Below are 19,889 nucleotides of genomic sequence, written 5' to 3' on the forward strand. Positions count from 1 at the left end.
TGTTCCCCAGCTGTGGGGACTCCTCACCGTCATCCACTTATGCCCTCATTTGAGCACGTATCCTGGGGCCAGGTTGTCTCTGAGAGAGAGGTTCAGAGGCCAGTGATGGGCTCAGGCTGGGCGTTAGGCTCAGAGATTCTGAGCTCTGACTGGTGACGTGTGTCCCCTGCAGGTGGAATATGTCATCAAGTGTGACATGTCTGCGCTCCAGCGTGTGCTCTACCGGCACATGCAGGCCAAAGGGGTGCTGCTCACCGACGGCTCCGAGAAGGACAAGAAGGTTAGCCACGGGCCCCTCCCCTTCCCCACCTGGAAGTCCAAGGCAGGTGGGTTGGGGTCAGGCCAGGTGTTTGGGGCTTGAGCACATTGTCGCCACCTGAGCCTTCTGTCTCCTTGGAGTTTACCATTGAGATTGAGACCTTGTCTGGTGGTGATCTGAAGGGCATCACATAGCTGCGGTTTAAATCATACCTGGTGGGAACAGGCCTGCTCGGTAAAGCCCAACGGCCCATTTCCAGGGATTCCCCCAAGACCCTCCCAGTGTGTCACTATCTGATGTCCTCCGCTTATGAAATGCTGGCCTGCCGCAGATACATCTGTCAACAGGGTGGAGCCCCGTGCTAGTTAGACTGTTCCAGTGAGCCTCCCCTTTCCAGCTGGGAAAGAACTGGCTTAACAGCCATGGCCACTGAGCCCCCTCACCTTGGCAGTAAAAGCATTTGGGGTGATGTGAAGTTTGAAGTGGATGGGGTCTGGGCGAGCTACCTTCTGGGACCCCACCTGCCCCAGCTCCCCTCGTAAGGACAGAAATTCCCTCCTGGGTCCCTTGATTCTGCTCCCGATGCCTCCCCATTGGCCTACCTCCCCATTTCTTCCTTTCCATCTTTTCTTTGGGCCCCTTCTCACCTGAGCAGCTGCAGCAGATACCCAAGCCCTGCACCCTTCTCTCTGTAGCACGGGTCTTCCCAGGTCATCAGGGCCCATCTGGCTGCAGCCCCTTAGAGATTCCCCTCGAGGCCCCCAACCGAGAAAAATGTTTGTCATTCAGCCTCAGCTCTTTGCCAGTCTTCCTTCCCTTCCGTCCTCCCAGCCTCTCCAGTGTGCCAGGCATCTCTTCCCCTGGCACTGGCTCTGGGCCCTCTGCGCCTCCCCGGGAGCCAGCCCCCTGCTCCCAACTGCTCCGCCACATGCCATACCTCCCCTGAAGTGCCCCCTTCTGGAGTCCTTTCCCCCCCCCCCCCCCCCCCGTCCCCGCAATCTGCTCCAGGAACAAGACCCAACATGGGAGCTTCTCTTCTGCCTTCCCAGGGCAAAGGTGGCACCAAGACCCTGATGAACACCATCATGCAGCTCAGGAAGATCTGCAACCACCCGTACATGTTCCAGCACATCGAGGTGAGTCCCTTCTCCAGGGATGGCAGCCCTTCCGTCCTCCAAGCCGCATCTGTCTGGGCTGAGCCCCTCCTCACACAGAGTTAGGCTTAATGTTTATTTATTGTTGAAAGAGAGACTGAGAGTGCGTGAGTTGGGGAGGAGCAGAGAGAGGGAGACACAAAATCCAAAGCAGGCTCCAGGCTCTGAGTTGTTGCCACAGAGCCCGACTTGGGGCTCAAATCACAAACCGTGAGGTCATGACCTGACTGGAAGTCAGACACTGAACGACTGAGCCACCCAGGTGCCCCTCCCTGACAGCTTTTTAAAAGATACTTTATAATACTTTGAGTAGGTAATGCCTGTACTTGTCTTGCTGTTGATTTTCTGTGTGTAAGTGCTTATTGTAAACAATCCAAACAACGTGGGAAAACATGTGATAGAAATGAAAGCTCCAGAAAGCCTAACCCCAGATAGCTGCAGAAAGCATTCAGAGACTCATCTTTGTGGTTATTTTCCCAAATAATCCTGGTAGGGTCCCTCTGCCTCTGCTGGTTGGCATACTAGCTTTTGCCGCTCAGTGATGTGGGAGGGGCCATTCCTGTTTGGAACATTGAGAGCAGCCTCCCTTTTCGTGAAGTCTCTGGGTCAGAACTTTTTGGGGCCACGATACCCTTTGAGAGTCTGGATTCTTCTGAATTGCACACGTATGTCTGTGCTCACTGGCATAAGGTCTCAGGATCTTTGCAAACCCCCTGATGCCCCTGGGATTCCATTTCTCTGCTCCAAGAATGGTCTCAGGCGTACATTTTGGTGGTTAACGGTGCTGTCCTGTGACTTACTTTTCTTTGGGGGAGCCTGAGGAAAGGGATGTTGGTGGGATGCAAAAGCAGTGTACAGCGTCTGGGTGTGGCCTCAGAGCCACTGTGGGTGACCTCTGTGCACCAGTGTGAGGGCTCGGAGGTGTGGGGCCTCTTCCTGCCCTGACCTATCTCTCATTCTGTTGCAGGAGTCCTTCTCCGAGCACTTGGGGTTTACCGGTGGCATCGTGCAAGGGTGAGAAGCTTCCCGGTGAAGGGGGTGGGCACACGGTCCACATGCAGGTCTTTTGCACTTCTTTGGTTGGCTTTATCGCTCCTGTGACCTTTGCCCAATTTCAGAGGCACCGTGTTAGTGGCAGTAAATTTAGAAAATATAGAGAAGCCCAAAGAAGGGGCTAAAAATCCTCCATACCTTGAGAGTAGGTCACCATTAATCTTATGAGGCAGAGCTGGCTTCCCGGGCCCACCGTGCCACATCCGGGCTCTGGGACCCTTGACAGCCTTCTTAACCACTCTGAGCCTACGCTCCGTCCGCTAAGAGAAATGGTATTTGATCCACCTTGTCACGGGAGTGTTTTCTCCAGCGTTGTTCATGAAGTCCAACCCAGGCTTCGTTAAGCCCAGGTGTGGCTGTGGGTTCTACGTCTAGATCTCAACGTTGCAAATAGCTTTGCTATGGAGCTAAAGCCACCATCGTTTCTCTGGGCTAGTAAACTGCTGTGAAGAACAAAGGCATCAAAATAAAAGATTAAAACGTTCTTCAGCTATGTGTCTTTTGTACCAAATTGCATAATTGGGGTGTCACAGAGTTGACTTCAGGTCCTGGCCCTGGCATATCCGCAGCCATGTCTTGCTGTCCCCCTGGCCTCAGTCTGCACAGCTGTAGACCAGGGGTTGTTGGCTGGAGTGAATGAGAAAAGCGGCTTTGGCCCTGAACCCTGCACGGGGTGCGGTGTGGACACTCTCCAGTGTGAGCCTTTGCTCTTGGAGGTTCTCTCAAGGAATGGGGAGGAGGCCTAGCTTCCTGCTGTCCCAGCACGATTGCTGATCACGTCTCTTCTCATTCTTAAAAGTGTCTGAGTTGGACGACAGTCATGTGCTCACCCTTGATCAAGTCTGGCCTGAGCATATTTTAGTTGGGTTGAAATGACTTTGCGGAAACTCCACAGGGGTGAGTGGGTCTGCCTAGGAAGCCACTTCTGTGCCCATGATCACGATGACCAGCCTGCCTAGGCGCTCAGGTCAGCCTGAAGATGGGAGCTGTCTCCTGTGCCTGTCTGCAAAGCACCGCTGTTAACATTATGTGCGTTCTTTCCCCGCTCCCTCCGCTCCCCAGGCTGGACCTGTACCGCGCCTCGGGGAAGTTTGAGCTTCTTGATAGGATTCTTCCCAAACTCCGTGCCACCAACCACAAAGTGCTGCTGTTCTGTCAGATGACCTCCCTCATGACGATCATGGAAGATTATTTTGCGTATCGCGGCTTTAAATACCTCAGGCTCGACGGTAAGTGTGACCAAGAGAGATGCTTTTTGAGGGGACTCATTATCTGCAGCTGCCAAAGCTTCTGGCTGGTACCCCATCCCTTACAAGGCAGAGCAGGGCCTGGAGCTTGGGTCTGGCATCAAGAGTGAGCCTACCACGTTCAGTGGTGCAGGCCTGTGGGACTGGTTGGTCGAGGAGGTTGGCCAGCCTGGGTCTGACACCCCGTTCTCCCGAACATGAGGCTCCTGCTCTGCGCACTACACATCTGGGTCCGGTGTTCACGGGGTTTTATGCAACAGCCGTGTTTTGGTTAGAAGCAGCAGAAATCTGTATCCCGTGGGCATGAGGAAGAAGTATTCAGGGGTTATGCTTGCTTCGGTACGGCTGGACCCACGTGTCTAGAAGATACTGATGAGCTTTTCTCAGGCTCTTGGCTCCACTGTCCTCCATCTTGGCTTCCTGCTCAGGCATCCTGTCCAGGCTCCCCTGATGCTCTTTCAGCAAAGTCCTCGATGGTCCCCAACAAAGGGTGCAGCCCATCTTTTCCCTCAGAGGTCCAGGGGCTGGCTCTCATTAGGTTGTTGTGAGCCACATGCCTCTCTCTCCAGTGCCATGTGGTTGTAGAGCTGTCGCTGGTCAGGCCTGGAGCCCACGCCGGAACTACGTGCACTGAGAGTAGCAGGCGAGGGAGAGCGGGAAGCTGGGGATGCAGGATGACAGCAAGTTCTTCTGGGAACAGTGCTTGTCTGAGACCCTTGTGCTCTCATGGCCTTTATCCCAGCCCACGGGAGCTCCTGAGGGGGGGTGGGTGCTCAGTGAGATGGTGACAGCATGCTGGACGTGTGGTCTGACGCTTGTCAGGTGGCCAGGAAGGCCCCGGTCTCTGTGCGACTGCGGGAGCACTCGGACTCCTGAGAAAAGTGAGCTTGGGGAGCCTCTGGGTGGAACACGGTTAGGGAGGTTGCTTCTTTCCCACAGCTTCTCGGAGCTCTTATTGAAGCTCATTGCCAGGTGCATCTGCCTGACAGGATGCCCCAAACTTCTGGGCCTTCATTTTGTCTATTGCCGTGCAGCTGGTGGAACTGTGGTTTCACAGACCACAGACCTGTGGTCGCTGGCTGGTCGCCCGTCGGTCTCTGCCCTCCCCGCCCCCACTCACGGCCTGCCTTTCACACCTGTCATGCCTTCCTTCAGTCTGGTCTTGGGAGTTCCGTCCAGGGCCACCTTTACAAACACAAATGACAGCATGTCTCCCTGTGCCCCTGACAACAGGACAGCCCGGCCTCTCCAGCCGCCTCACCCGTCCTTCACGGGCCAGGCCTTTGTGAACCCTGGTCCCTGTCTGTGTCGCTAAGTCAACCCTCAGAGGAGGGGCTGTAGGTAGAGAGCATATTCCCACCCGCCACGGCATCTGTTCATTTGCTCCGTTTCTTTCCTTCCCCGTGGTGAGGAGGGGACTTTTGTCTGTCGGCCACAACTGCACAGTACCCACGTGGTCACGGGCAGAAGCTCTGGCAAAGAACAGATAAGAGGTGGGGGCTCAGCAACACGTTGTGAGATGGAGTCTTCCACCGTCGGCGGTGAGAGTGAAGGTGCCGGGGGGGGGGGGGGGGGCCCTTCTGCCGTGGGGCCTGCCCCGTCCCTGCTCCAGGCCTTGCCTGTTTCCCCGGAAAAGGGCAGCTGGGGGCACGTCTGGAGCCCAGGCTCCTGTGGGCATCGGGCCTCCATGCTATGTGTCGTGATGTGTAGGTAAGCAGCTAGAAGCACTGAATATTCATTTCATCACCAAAAATGACTCCTGGTTTTGCCACGGGCACCTTGGCTCTGAGCTGGCAGCAGGCCAAGCAATTTCGGTGCCCCTGTGCTATTCATGGTGCTGAGGATCATGTCTTGGCTGGTCACACCTGAGTCCCTATGGCTCCGTGAAGAGGGAAAGCCATTCCCGCCTGGGGGGAAGAAGCCCTGTTATGAGGCACCTGTGTGCTTGCCTGTAGCAGGTTCTCCTTGTGAACAGAGAAGCCCCTTGTAGCGAGATCGAGGCGGGCACTAGCCCTCTGGTCAGTCACCTGTTCCAGGCTCTGTGCTTTGGCAGCCACCTGGTTCAGCGCTCATACTGGGCTCATTTTACTCCCAGGTGACACAGCAACCCATTGGTGCTCACTTTCATCTCCCCAGGTGGGAGGAGTGGCATTCGCTAGTGTCCCCGTAAACCCGAACCTCTCGCTAATCGCACTGATGCATATGTGTTGAGCAATTACGGCGCTGGCCCAGGAGGCCTCTGGGGGACGTGCGCAGGCACTATCCCTGCGCTCCAAAGCAGGTGTCTCCCCTGTCTCCTCTCCATCACCCCCCTTCCCCGCGTGGTCGCCCCTGCTGACCCCATTCTCCCCGTGCCCTGCAGGAACGACGAAAGCGGAGGACCGGGGCATGCTGCTGAAAACCTTCAACGAGCCGGGCTCCGAGTACTTCATCTTCCTGCTCAGCACGCGGGCCGGGGGCCTCGGGCTGAACCTCCAGTCAGCTGACACTGTGATCATTTTCGACAGTGACTGGAACCCTCACCAGGTACAAGTGGGCTAGCGCCCCGGCAGGGAGGGGACTGGAGGCTGCACGGAGACCCTGCTTGCCGCGAGTGGCTGCGGCCCCCACAGCTCCTGAGGCTTTTTTACAGAAACTCAGAGGGCATTTTTCTCTGTTTCTCAAAACATAGAAATTTCTTTGATTTTGGAAAAAACGTACTCCGTTACAGTTAAAAAAAAAATCCTGAATTTTTGGAAATACGTAAAGAAAGCAGAAAATAAACCCAATCTTAACAGCTGTTGGTAATTGCTGCTTTTTTAGTGATGCAAGCCTTCCAGGCTGCGTTCTGTGTGAATTCTCACACAGTTGTGCTCTTAAAAACATTTGGGGCCTAGGTCTATGCTGCTGCTCTTCTTTCTTTTTTTTTTTTTTTAATTTTTTTAACGTTTATTTATTTTTGAGAGACAGAACATGAATGGGGGAGGAGCAGAGAGAGAGAGAGACACACACACACACACAGAATCCAAAACAGGCTCCAGGCTCTGAGCTGTCAGCACAGAGCCTGACGCGGGGCTCAAACCCGCAAACTGTGAGATCACAACCTGAGCTGAAGCTGGGTGCTTAACTGACTGAGCCGCCCAGGCGCCCCTCTTCTTTCTTATCCATATGCCCTCTACAGGGCGCCACGACACCAGCTACAGAGAAACGGGGTGTCACAGATAACAGCAGTTTTTAACTTTTCCCAGTGTTTCATTATAAAAGTGATCATTTTTTAATGCAGATATCAATAACACGAAATAACAGTCCTTTTTTCCCCCTCCCACCAGTCTCAGCATATGCCAACATGTACCCGTATGCACACAGGCACATTCGGGTTTTGACACAAAACACAGCACGTTCTAGCATGTGCTTTAGCAGCTGGTGTATTCTCTCGGTGCGAGCACACTGGGAGGCCACACAGCCGTGTGCTCAGCTGCCAGGTGTCCGGCCATATGGTGGCCCTGAGACTTTACTCAGACCGCACTTGGCAGGTGTCTGGGTTTTGTTTCTCAGCGTGACCAGTTAGGGAGCCCTGTTGTCCCTCTCTTGGAGTATTTGTATGAGGACTCACTGGCCAGTCCACCCTCAGCGGTGGGATTGCTTGGCCTGTGGCCATGATCTCTTTATCTTCTATTCACTTGTGCCACAGTGGCCTCCAGAAGGCTGCCCTAGGTTTCTCCGCCCCCCCCCCCCCCCCCCCCCCCCAGGGTATGAGCGTGTCCTTCCCCGCAGCCTAGGGGCACTAGTCAGCAGTGTGGGAATTCTAGCCCATCTGATGGGCCGATGCTCTGGTTGGTTACTAGCGACCCTTTCTACCATCAGCCTGGGGCGTACTTCTCACCAAGACCTCAGCGACCAGCCAATTTCCTAAGAAGTGGTTGGGGGGTGTGCTGCCCCCATCAGCAGGCATATAGTGGGCAGAGGTCCCCCTGGAGCCCTGTCCTCTGCCACACTAGGGGCATCAGAAGCCACTAAACTTCCTACAGGGCCTAGGGCACATGATCCAGTGCTTACCCTGCCGGGAAGCATACTGGCCGAGCCAGGGGCGTTCCTGTCTGCCCCACCCCCACCCCCGGGCCAGGCGTGGCCTCCATCAACCCCATGGGGTATGATTCTTGACCGTAGGCCCACATCCCTCTGGCCCAGATGCAGGACTTCACGGGAACCCTCCTGATTTGGGGCTGGGGGTGATGATAGAGAAGTGTTGGCAGCCACGGCTACCACTTGATCAGAGCTTCACTGTGCATCATGCTCTGGGCTGAGCCCCCAGTGCCATTTAGCTCCTCTCCCGACACAACAGCCGGGAGAAGGGCCCGTGTCAGCAGAGTGAGTCCTGAGGCTCATAGAGGTGGGGCCTCGGCCTGAGCTGCACATAAGGGAAGTAGCAGGGCCCGCAGCCAAACCAGGCACTGCCAAGATGCTGTCCTGCTTCGGTCATGTCCTGTGCGTGGTGTCCTTAATGCATACGGCCACACCATGCACGGGGCCCTCCCAGGGTAGGTGAGGGGTCCTTTGTCAGCTGTGACATGAGCTGCTTGGGAACATGACCATCCAGGACTTGTCCTCCAATTGGCACCTTCCACCTGAAGACCCGTAGAGTCCCAGTAAGGTGGGTAGGGGCGATCCCGGGGTGACGTCATCCCGGCCCAGTCTGCAGGTTGCGTTCCTGGGCTCCCAGCTCAAGAAGCTGCTGGTTGGGGCAGGCAGGCAGGCAGGAGGAGGCAGGCACACGAGAACCGGAAAGTCTTTCCTGGTGGCGCCGCGAGGTTGACTTCCTCTTAAAACGGCATAGAGCTGGATCGGGACTGACCCGCGTCTCTTCCTCTAGGACCTGCAAGCCCAGGACCGCGCCCACCGCATCGGGCAGCAGAACGAGGTGCGAGTGCTCCGTCTCTGCACGGTCAACAGCGTGGAGGAGAAGATTCTGGCCGCAGCCAAATACAAGCTCAATGTCGACCAGAAGGTGATCCAGGCCGGCATGTTTGACCAGAAGTCCTCCAGCCATGAGAGGCGTGCCTTCCTGCAGGCCATCCTGGAGCACGAGGAGCAGGACGAGGTGAGGGCAGCGCCGGCCCCGACCCCCTCCCCGGCGTGAGTGGTGGACGCATGAGCGGCTTTCATTTTTGTTTTTTTACCTTTTTTGCACTCTTTTTTTTTTTTTTTTTTGCATCCCTTTGGAGTAAAGGGAGTGTGGGCTGAAAGGAAAGAGGATGAGTACTTGCTTTTTCTTTGAAGTGGTTTTTTTTTCTAAACTACTGGTGAAAGGCGCCGGATTGACAGCCCTGGAGCCTGAAGTCCTCTATTTATCCACAGAGCAGACACTGCAGCACGGGCAGCGGCAGTGCCAGCTTCGCCCACACTGCCCCTCCGCCAGCGGGCGTCAACCCCGACCTGGAGGAGCCACCTCTAAAGGTGAGAGGGGTAGTTCAGTCTCCACGCCCATCCGGTCCTCGGCTTCCCGGCTGAGACGGCCAGCAAGGGCCCTGACCCCACGGAGCGTGCGTGTGCGTGTGCGTGTGTGCCTCTCGCTGCCGCGTGGGTCCCCATCCACCGCAGCCGGACCGGGACCGCCAGCTCATTGCCCGTGGCCTGCCGCCGCCCAGCCTGGCCTCTCCGCACCCGAACTAAATGTGTGCCACCTTCTAGGAAGAAGACGAGGTGCCCGACGACGAGACGGTGAACCAGATGATTGCCCGGCACGAGGAGGAGTTTGACCTGTTCATGGTAAGCGCCGCGCGGAGGCAGAGGCACTGTTCTCGCCTCACAGGCTCACAGGGTGCCCTGCGGCTTCACGCGCCCCACCCTGTCAACACGAGATCGAGCAAAACGTCTCGGTGACGGTGGTGTCCCCTGCGGGTAACAGAGCCAGGGGCGTTTCACGAGGTGGCCGCACACTGCCTCCTAAGTGACCCATTTTTCTTCTGTGGCTTCCAAGGAGTGTTGCAGCAGTGGTGGTGCGCGCGCGCACACACACGCACACACACACACACACACACACACACACACACACACACAGGGTCCCCTTTGGATCCTCAGTACTGCAGAATGCGTGTCTTCCTGAGTCCTTTGCCCTTGAGGCTCCCTTTCAGAGGGAGTTGACACTGTCCCAGGCCAGTGGTCAGTCACAGATGCTCCTGAGCCCTGGGTAGAGAGCACTGGTCAGCATGGAATCAGAGTGTGGGCCCTCAGCCTCTCTTCTGCTGTCTGTTCTGGAATTTTCTGCCTCAAGCCGGAGCTCCTAGCAAGGGTCTACTATCAGCACCGGGCCGGCCTGGCCGTTGCAAACTCCAGAGCCTCTGTTGAGCTGCCTTGTAGCATCTGTGTCAGGCAGAGAGGCCTCCCCTTGCCACGTGCCCTTTGTATGCGCGCAGCTCTCCTCATGCTCACGCCTCTCTCCCTCTGCCCCCCTTGCCCCGCGTCCCCCAGCGCATGGACCTGGACCGCAGGCGCGAGGAGGCCCGAAACCCCAAGCGGAAGCCGCGTCTGATGGAGGAGGATGAGCTCCCCTCGTGGATCATCAAGGACGATGCCGAGGTAGAGCGTCTGACCTGCGAGGAGGAAGAGGAGAAAATGTTTGGCCGAGGCTCCCGCCACCGCAAGGAGGTGGACTACAGCGACTCGCTGACCGAGAAGCAGTGGCTCAAGGTACATGCTGGAGAGGGCCAGTTGGCGACGGGGTCGGGGGAGCAGAGGCTAGCTGCTATACCGTGGGCCTCATCCAGAACCCGAGTGGGCTCCCTTCCGGCCCCTCTTGGTGTTCATTAGTGACAGTGATGGCTCTGGTGTGGGGTCAGCTCGTTCGGTTCCTCCAGACCTGCACAGGAGAGAGCGCCCACATGGCCCCGAGGCAGCTCGGGACTCACCACTAGGCGTAACTGGCCTCGGCTCTGCGTGGTCTTCCGGGGTCACTCCCCTGTCAGTGGGAAAGGCAGCGACGAGTTAGTGATCGAAATGCCCTGCCACACGGTAGGGAGTGCCAGCCGGGATCAGACAACCTCACTTTGGGCACTTTGCCTCCCAGAGCTGGACTCCTCACCCGGCTGTGGTGGGGGGAGGAAGCAGGTCCCTACCCAGGCTCAGCATCGCAGCTGCTCACAAGTGACACGGTCATAGTTTTCAGCAGACGCGCCTGGGTCCCTGGCAGCAGCAGGTGTAGGCGGCTGAGTCGGGGCCTCAGGGGTCTGGTCGGCCCACTGTGCCAGCACAGGTGGCAATGGAGTTGTGGTGACAGGTCAAGCCTTTCCCCAGGCTCGGGGCTCTGAGTGCAGAAGTGATGGCTGGGAATCCGGCCATGGAGTTTGACAAAAATGTCCATGAAGCAACACTTTCCAGGAAAGCAGGTGGGGGCGTTCAGGTTGCCTTGTTGATTGGCACACCCCGGGATAAATGATACTGCCTTCCCAAGTCTCCAGTTGCACTCCCTGGGGTTCCTCCCGATTAACTATGGGCCCCAGTGGTTCCTCAGTGCATGAGGTCCAGCAGCCCTGGCCCCATCCAAGAAGCTCAGAACCACCCAGACTAGTGAGCTTGCCCGCTGAGCTGTGCTCAAGAGGGGACCACTGAAACATGCTGGGGAACCAGGCGACCCTCGGGTGGGGCAGGTGGCTTGTCCTGCTCCTCACCCTTCAGCCACGAGCTCCAGGGACAAGAAGAGAACCCCAGTTGATGGAGCATAGGCCCAAACACAGACCTGTACGACTCCCATGGTCGTACACTCCCACAGTTGAGACACGGGTGCCCTTTAAAAAACAGTTGCCCGTGGGCTAGTATCATTTTTTTTTCACGTTTATTTATTTTTGAGAGACAGAGACAGGGTGTGAGTGGGGGAGGGGCAGAAAGAGGGCGACCCAGAATCCGGAGCAGGCTCCAGGCTTTGAGCTGCCAGCACAGAGCCCGACGTGGGGCTCAAACTACAAACTGTGAGATCATGACCTGAGCCAAAATCAGATGCTTAACCGACTGAGCCACCCAGGCGCCCCTATCGATTCACTTCTTTTTTTTTTTAATGTTTATTTTTGAAAGAGAGGGGCAGAGACAGAGAGGAAGACACAGAATCCGAAGCAGGCTCCAGGCTCTGAGCTGTTAACACAGAGCCTGACATAGGGCTCGAACTCATGGACTCTGAGATCACGACCTGAGCCGAAGTCAGACACTTAACCAACTGAGCCACCCAGGTGCCCCTTTTTTTGTTTTTTTAAAAATAGAATTCATATACCACTAAGCTCACTTAAGTTGTACAGTTCAGCAGTTTTAGTATATTCCGAGCTGTGCAGTGGTCACCACAGGTCAGCTTAAGAACATTCTTGTCACCTCAGAAAGAAGCCCCATCCTCTTCAGCTACCCTTCTGTCCCTTTATTCCCACTAGCTCTTGCCCTGGACGTTTCGTATAAATGGAGCAATGTGCTATCCTTTGATGTCTGGCTTCTTCCAGCAGGCAGACTCTTTCCAAGGTTTATCCATGCGGTAGCAAGTATCATTCCTTTCCAAGGCCGAGCAGCATTCTGTTGGACAGGTAGGCCACACGGTGGTGATGTCTCTGTTCGTGCAGACACTTGGCCTGTTTCCACCCCTTGGCTATCATGAACAACGCTGCTGTGAACGTTGTGGACAAGACTTTGTGAGGAAACACGTTGTGCTTTCTCTCACATAGAGATCTAGAAATAGAATCGCTGAGTCAGATGGTCTTTTGAGGAGCTGTCAGACTGTTTTCCAAAGCGGCTGCGCCGTTTTGCTTTCCCACCGGCGGCATGTGACAGATCCAGTTTCTGCATAACCCTACCTATATTTGTCACCTGCCCTTTGATTGCAGTCATTCTGGTGGTTATGAAGTGGTAACTTCATTGTGGTCTTTATTTGCATTTCCTTGGTGCCCAGTGGGGTAGGACATCTCCTGATGTGCTTGTGGGCCATTTGCGGATCTTCTTCAAAAGTCATTTCATCAGATGTATGGTTTGCAGGTATTTTTTCCTATTCTGCGGTTTATTGTTTCACTTTCTCGATGGCGTCCTTTGAAGCACAAACGTTTTAATTCTGACGACGTCCAGCGTATCTATTTTTCTCCTGCTTGTGCTGCGGTATGGTGTCTGAGAGTCCGCTGAGAAACGCAGGAGCACAAAGATTCACCCCCGTGTTTTATTTCAAGGGGTTTTAGAATTTCAGCTTTTACACGTGGGCCCATGGCCCTTTCCGAGCAGTTCTTGTTTAGGGTGTGAGTTAGGGATCCGACTCCATTCTTTTACAAGTGGACAGCCAATTGTTCTAGCCCCATTTGTTGAGAAGGTGATGCTTCTCTACAAAGCGTGTGCCTTTTTGTATGTCATACCCGTTAAGAATTTGCATTAATAAAACAAAAAACAAAACACATTTGCCCAAAACAAGTACTCTCTTTTCTTAGTGCTGGCCCTTTAACTGGCCTCGCTTTTCTGGCAGCCGCTCTGGTGCCACATGTACCAAAACTCTTCAGAATGTTGCTGGCACGTGCCCTTCTGACCTGCGTGTCCGGGCCTCAGGACCAGAGACCCTAGTCTCGCGTCCCTAGGGTGGCTGCGACAGTGACCACAAACTGGGTTACTTAAAACTACAGCAGTGTATTTTCTGATGGTTCTGGAGGCTTAGAGACAAGTCAAGGTGTCAGTAAGACCCTTTTTCCGCTGAAGGTTCTAGGGGAGGCCCCTTCCTTGCCTCCTCCAGCTTGCTGTGGCTCCTTGGCCTGTGGCCCCATCGTTCCAGTCCACCGCCATCTTCCGTGGCCTCTCCCCCGTGTGTCTTTGTGTCCTTTCCTGTCTCTCTCGGGGACATTCTCATTGGAGCTGTGGGCCCACCCTGACACAGGATGATTTCATTCTGCTCTTTAAGTAATTACATCTTTAAACGTCCTATTTCAACATAAGATCACGTTCTGAAGTTGGACACGGACACGAACTTCGGGGAACACTGTTCCACCCTCCGCACCCACCCTGGGCTCCCAGGACACGCCCTCCCCCGTGCCAACCTTGCAGTGGCTCCTGCCTGCCACGCGCTCTTCCAGCCGTTCCTTTGGCCTGGGTACCTTACCCACCCCCTCCCTTCAGATCTCAGCCTGGTGCTACCTCCTCGGAGGCGCGCCCTTGACCCCCCCGACCTGGGCACGTCTGCCCCACCATCAGAGCACCACTCACCCTCCTTCTTGGCAATCGACACGCTTTGTGCCACGCTTGCAAGATAGTTGTCTGCTTACGCTCTCCCCTCTGTGAGGGGTTTTTTCCCCGCTGTGTCCTCAGCTCATGGCCCTGTGTCCTGCTCACGGTCACAGCTGACACATGTGAGGGGATGACCAGCACATCCCCGTGAGTCCCGCCCCCACTCTCTTTCCTGATTCCGGACTCCCCTGGAAACGTGGCTTCTTACTTCTTTACTTGCGGGGATAAAACATGCAAGTTGGTTATTACCTTTGAGAAGTATGAAGTTGGTATTGTTTGAAAATTAATATCGTTCAGATGCAGCCTCTTCTGCTCAGCACTTCCACTTCCACGAATCCACGTGCAAGCCACACAGCTGTCAGTCGTGGCATCGATTACACTGGCACCCCTCCCCCAAACGGAAACCACCTAAATGCCCAAGAACAGGGGATGTTTAAACGAGGGTGTGTCGTACGATGGAATACTAAGCAGATATTCAAAATTACGTTGCAGAAAAACGGCAGGAAATACACCCAGAATATAGTAAGGAAAAACATGAGTCCCGTTGTGGTACGTGGATGTGACCGTAGCTCTGTCCCCAGTCCCGCACGTGTTCGTGGGAAGGGCCGGGAGCATCCTGAAGGCGGCGGGCAACGCTGGCTGCACGCAACGTGAATGTACCTGATGCCAGTGAACCGCACGCTTAAAAATAGTTACAGCGGTCAGTTTTCTGTTCTGTATGTTTGGCCAGATTTTGAGAAAAATGCAGAGGGTCTAGTGCAGAAGTATGAACAGTGTCACTGTGGGTGGAGGGATTCCAGGGTTCAAGTCTTCAGTCTCCATTCAGTGAGGATGTGCCTCTAATTGCTAAAGAAATGCGACTGTCTGTTTGTCAAGGACAGGCGGGCACCGGGGCACACGGAGGCACACAGGCCTGCCCTGGTCCCCCGGGGCCCGTCGAGAGCCCCTGTGAGCGTCCCGCCCAGCTGTGCCCCGCGGGTCTGCGCCGCGGCCTTTGCCTGTCGACCTCGGTGCTGGCTGTCCTATTTTACCACTATTGACCCTGAAGGCCATCGAGGAGGGCACGCTGGAGGAGATCGAAGAGGAGGTCCGGCAGAAGAAATCCTCTCGGAAGCGCAAGCGGGACGGCGACGCCGGCTCCTCCACCCCGACCACCAGCACCCGCAGCCGCGACAAGGACGATGACAGCAAGAAGCAGAAGAAGCGCGGGCGGCCACCCGCCGAGAAGCTCTCCCCCAACCCTCCCAACCTCACCAAGAAGATGAAGAAGATCGTGGATGCCGTGATCAAGTACAAGGACAGGTAAGTCGGGGAGCATGGCGGGCGGGCGTTGGGGGTCCTCGGAGGTGCCTCCAAGCCGGTCGTCGGGTCAGTCCCTCCACGAGCACTGGCTGCCTGTCCTTGTCCCGGGACCCTGCCCTCCTGAAACATACTGTCTGCAAGAGGAAAGCGCACGGTGTCAGCTGTGGTGACAGGAAGAGAGAGCGCGGTGGGGAGGTAGAGACAGGGTGCTCTTTTCAGGGAAGGTGACATCTGAGGGCAGCCCTGAGGAAGGGAGGTCTGGGATGAGTGCTCCAACAGAGGCGAGAGCCGGTGGAGAGGCCTCAAGAGGCCAGGGGTGAGCGAGGTGGAGAGGCAGGGGTCTGTGCTGTGATGGGGGCCGATCGCACGGATGGCGGACGGTGGCGAGGAGGCCCGCGGGGCGAGAGCACAGAACAGGCAGCTTTCTTTCTCTAGACTTTCCACCGTCTCCCCACGCTTGTGTGACCAGCAAGCCTGGTTTTCGTTCTGGCCCCCTGGGTCTGGGCCGTCACGGGTGGGCTGCACGTTGAGAAGACAGACCGGGTTCCACTCGAGGAACACACACACCCCAGATTCGAGACTGCGGCGGATCCATTTGTGGATCACAAGTACCATATAAATAGCAAAATAACATCCTCCAAGGCCCTTCAAGGGAACAGGTGCACATTCTGCCAGCTCGAGGCAGGTCGTGTGGACTGACAAGAGGTGGCTACGGGTGCGAGGCCTGCGCCTTGCTCAGGACTCAGGTTGTTCTGCTCCCCTTTCTGGTCCATACCGGCCAGTACGGCTGTTCCAGTAACGGGAAGGTTGTCCAGCTTGACTTTATAGTAACACTTGGCACTCAGTCATTAAGCAAAGTAAGGATAAGCTGTAATCTGTAGGAGGGAAAAGTGTCAGGGTGTAAGCTGTCAGCATATCATTTGGAGAGGCTCTTACCAAGTGTGAAATTTTGGGGGGTGGTGATGATTATAATACCCAAACAAAAGATACAAATTGCCTTTCAAAAAAGAATCTTTTAGGGGCTCCTGGGTGGCTCTGTCAGTTAAGCGTCCGACTCTTGATTTTGGCTCAGGTCATGATGTCCCATTTCGTGCGCTCAAGGTCCGCATTGGGCTTTGCACTGTCAGCGTGGAGCCTGCTTGAGATTCTCTCTGTCCCTCTCTCACTGCCCCTCTCCTGCTGGTGTGCACACACACGCTCTCCCTTAAAGTAAGTAAGATAAACTTTAAATAAATAATAAAAATAAAAAAGAATCCTTTATTATTAAGAGGAACAAATGGCTGAGAAAGGCCTATTGAAGTTCAGCCACTCATTCTCAAAACATAGCTGCGGTATTGAGAAGAAAATGCTGAGCTAATTTGCAGACTTCACGTTTGAGGCAAATGCCACACAAAAAATGTAGAAGACTCACAATTATTTAAAATACGGAATATGCAGGGGTCACCTGGGCTCATTTGGTTGAGTGTCCACCTCTTGATTTCGGCTCGGGTCATGATCCCAGGGTCGTGGGATCCAGCCCCACGATAAAACATGGAGTGTGCAAAGATCCAGTGAAAATTATAGACCCCAGTGTTTTCTTCCCCATGATCTTCTTGGGAGGGAGTCTTAAAATTGTCAAAATGAAGAAGACCCTTGAAGGTTAGGGGGCAAGGATGGACTTCTGAAAAAGTCCTGCTGATCTTTTGGATATGCAAATGGAGAAGGTGAACTTTGACCCTGCCCCACACTTTACCCTATGTTAACTTGAAATGGATACCAGACGTAAACGTGAAAGGTAAAACAGTTCTCGAGGAAGGCGCGGATGAACATCTTCCTGGCCTCGACGTAGGCGTAGACTTCCTGAACGGACACAGGCACTGCTGTCTGTAGAAGACTCATAAATTCGGCTTCACTGAAATTAAGAACATTGGTTCATCCGAGGACGCCCTCACAAAGTCAGTGGATGCTCCCTCAGGCTGAAATCTTAAAAGGGGCCAAAGTCGCAGATGGACTCCTGGAAGAAGACATCCCAGTGACCCGTCAGCGTGTGAAGAGGTGGTCGGGATCGGTGCACAATGTCAAGGTAGCACCCGGGAAAACCAGAGGCGCTTCTTTCTGTAGGCTCACCGGAATGGCCAGAACTGCGTCAAGAGCTGGCAAGGACGTGGAGCAGTTGTACCTCACGTGCCGCTTACGGGGGTGGACGGCGCTTTGGCCGTAAACCTTCTCACCCAGAGATCGTTGAGCCACGCGTGTCACCAAAAGACACATACAAGCACGTGTGCGTAGCAGCCTGGATCGTGACCGCCTCAAACAAAACAGCCTGGTGTCCATCCGTAGGAAAATTATCTCAGTGGAGGCCTAATCAAAGAGCAGAATTCCAAAAACCACCGGACAGACAGTCTGACGCTCCCTGGGAGAATCTTCTAGTCATTTTGTTTGAGTGAAAGAAGCCAGACACCGGTACCTACTGTATGCTTCCAGTTATGGGAAGTTCAGAAGCTGACCCATGGTGATGGGTATCGAACAGTGGTTACATCAAGACGTGAAAACGTTACGCATTCAAGATAGGTGCGCTTTCCCGTATTGTGTCATGCCTCGGTTTAAAAGAAAAAAAAAAAAGATACTTGGAAGCGGCCAAAAACGTGTCCATTTTTTTAGTCATCCTGTGACCGTCTGAGCATCATTCTTCGTTGTGTATCATGTGAGAAAAGAGGAAGTGGTTCCCCCGGCTACTGCAAACAGTTGTCTTTCCACATCTGCAAGAATTTTTCTTGCACGTGCAAGATTGAGTGATTAGTCAGCCATTACACTAAACCTGGCCCTGAGGGCTCAGTGATCCCTTGTTGAGACTGTTCTCTTGCAGGCGGCTGAGATCCTGGTGGGGACTCTGGGATCCAGTTTGATGAAAGGACCCAGCTCTGGAATCCCAGAGCTGCACTCCCAGCCGACCTGATACCGACGTGGCAGGGCGCCGCCCCGGTGGAGGCCTTGGTGCGGGGTTCACATTTAACCCCGCGTCTTCCCGCAGCAGATGGCGTCACAGGACTGGGAAGAGACGTGGCGGAGTTGCGAGTGAAACGGTGCACATGGTGGGTAAAGGAATCCTCCCCGTGCTGACATTGAGAAACCTTTCGTTCGCGATTGGAGCACGTCCATCCGCCTGCCGCTTTGCTGTGTCACACAGAAGATCAAGCAGGGCACGTAGACTCGGGAAAATAGTCTCATTTTCCTGCTGAAAAAGTTACCTCATCGCAAATACTTTCAAAGATGATGTTTGGGTAAAAGGCTGACCTGTTTAATGGATGTTTTTGACGTTCATTAACACAGAGTTTGAAACCCTGGGGAAAACAACAGTATGGTTCCCCCCCCGTTGAGACAACTGGGTGAGAAGTGAGACCACCCTCACCCCAGACACCAGCCGCGGAGCTCAGGGATCCAGGACCACCCTGAGGCTGGCCAACTCTCTAGGCGGACCCTGAACTCTCAAAGCTGTTAAACTCACAGTTTCAGTTTGTTACAGTGAAAGGACAAAGATTGACATGGGGCCAGAGTCCCAGAGAGTTCTGTGTGCGGGTTTTCCAGCCACCCTCTCCCCCGAGAGTGGCTGACAGCAGACTTCTCCTGGCGGCATTAGGAGACAAGACACGCAGGGCGCTGCCAGCCAAGGAACCCTTAACATCTAGAGTTTTTATTGGAACTTGTTCACAGAGACACGACTGACCACCCATGTGACTGGCCTCAGGCTCCAGGCCCTCTGTGGTTTGAGCTGACACCACACGACCCATCGCCACTACCCTAAATTGCATTCTTAGACTCTCTGGGCCCGAGGACCCCAGGTAAACAAAGGCAGCCCATCAGGCAGGACATTTCAAGGGCTGAGAGTTCACCTCCCAGGAGCCTAGTGCAAAAACCAGGCCTCTCTTCGGACCAGGTGAAATTCTTAGGGCATGCTTGTCAGGCACCTGGAAGGTTCTGAGGGACCAGCTACTGTGCCACCCCAAAGAGAACGAGAATGGAATAAATTTGGAAGTAGCCTAACACACGCTTTCTTGTCTCAGACTGCCAATATAACTCCTTTCCAGAAGGGACCATGAAAGATTTGTGTTAAAAATTATTTTTTATTTATTTTTTTATTTTTTTTTACTTTCCAGAACTTTTTAATTAGCTAAATTCTATACTTGAGTTAAACACGAAGCCTGAGGACAGAACGAATCGTTAACAGCTTGGTTCCTCCCGGACACCAAAGAATAATTACAGGACGTTGTCAGCCTTTGGGTTTGCCGTGTCCCGAGTCTGCCTCGGCGGGCAGGAGGCCCTGGTGCTGCGGTTTCCCCCCCCAGCACCTGTGGGAGCCGGGGCCGCGTCTCCACGCAGCCATGTGACAGCAGCGGTTCCTCTGCACCTCTGCTCCTGTGTGTGAGCAGGGTCGCCCTTCTGTTCGTTGGCGTCACTCCAGATGTTGCTTTTGATTACGTACTTCGAGATCTCCCCCAGGTGTATTTAAACACCAGTGTAATCACATTTGACATTACCTTTGTGCTTCTGCCCTCATCTACCAAAGGTAACCTCCTGATCGAGAAACTTTCGGTCCCTTTGCACCTGTTCCCACTGGGGCTGCCACACCCATCCCTCCCAAGGCCCCTGTGTCCAGTGTGGCCTGAAGAGGTGTGCCACAGAAGCAGAGCCTGAAGA

At 54.6% G+C, this 19,889-nt stretch overlaps 1 protein-coding gene across 10 annotated transcripts in view; it reads left to right on the top strand.

Moving 5' to 3' along the window:
• Positions 1 to 19,889, top strand: part of SMARCA4 (SWI/SNF related, matrix associated, actin dependent regulator of chromatin, subfamily a, member 4) — a 90,113-nt gene that overhangs the window by 56,632 nt on the left and 13,592 nt on the right. For 4 of the 10 annotated variants that reach the window (XM_047827912.1, XM_047827903.1, XM_047827920.1 and 1 more), the window contains exons 21-30: positions 173 to 280; positions 1,309 to 1,395; positions 2,381 to 2,427; positions 3,529 to 3,695; positions 6,076 to 6,239; positions 8,563 to 8,790; positions 9,048 to 9,146; positions 9,381 to 9,458; positions 10,161 to 10,379; positions 14,953 to 15,215. In XM_047827912.1, the coding sequence (XP_047683868.1) occupies positions 173 to 280; positions 1,309 to 1,395; positions 2,381 to 2,427; positions 3,529 to 3,695; positions 6,076 to 6,239; positions 8,563 to 8,790; positions 9,048 to 9,146; positions 9,381 to 9,458; positions 10,161 to 10,379; positions 14,953 to 15,215 (1,460 nt within the window). Of the gene's footprint in view, positions 1 to 172; positions 281 to 1,308; positions 1,396 to 2,380; positions 2,428 to 3,528; positions 3,696 to 6,075; positions 6,240 to 8,562; positions 8,791 to 9,047; positions 9,147 to 9,380; positions 9,459 to 10,160; positions 10,380 to 12,166; positions 15,216 to 16,287; positions 17,567 to 19,889 lie in introns of those variants that run through there. The other 6 variants (XM_047827949.1, XM_047827957.1, XM_047827976.1 and 3 more) reach the window with 5 other exon arrangements.

The sequence above is a fragment of the Prionailurus viverrinus genome, chromosome A2 (assembly GCF_022837055.1).
Source record: "Prionailurus viverrinus isolate Anna chromosome A2, UM_Priviv_1.0, whole genome shotgun sequence".
NCBI classification, from domain to species: domain Eukaryota; kingdom Metazoa; phylum Chordata; class Mammalia; order Carnivora; family Felidae; genus Prionailurus; species Prionailurus viverrinus.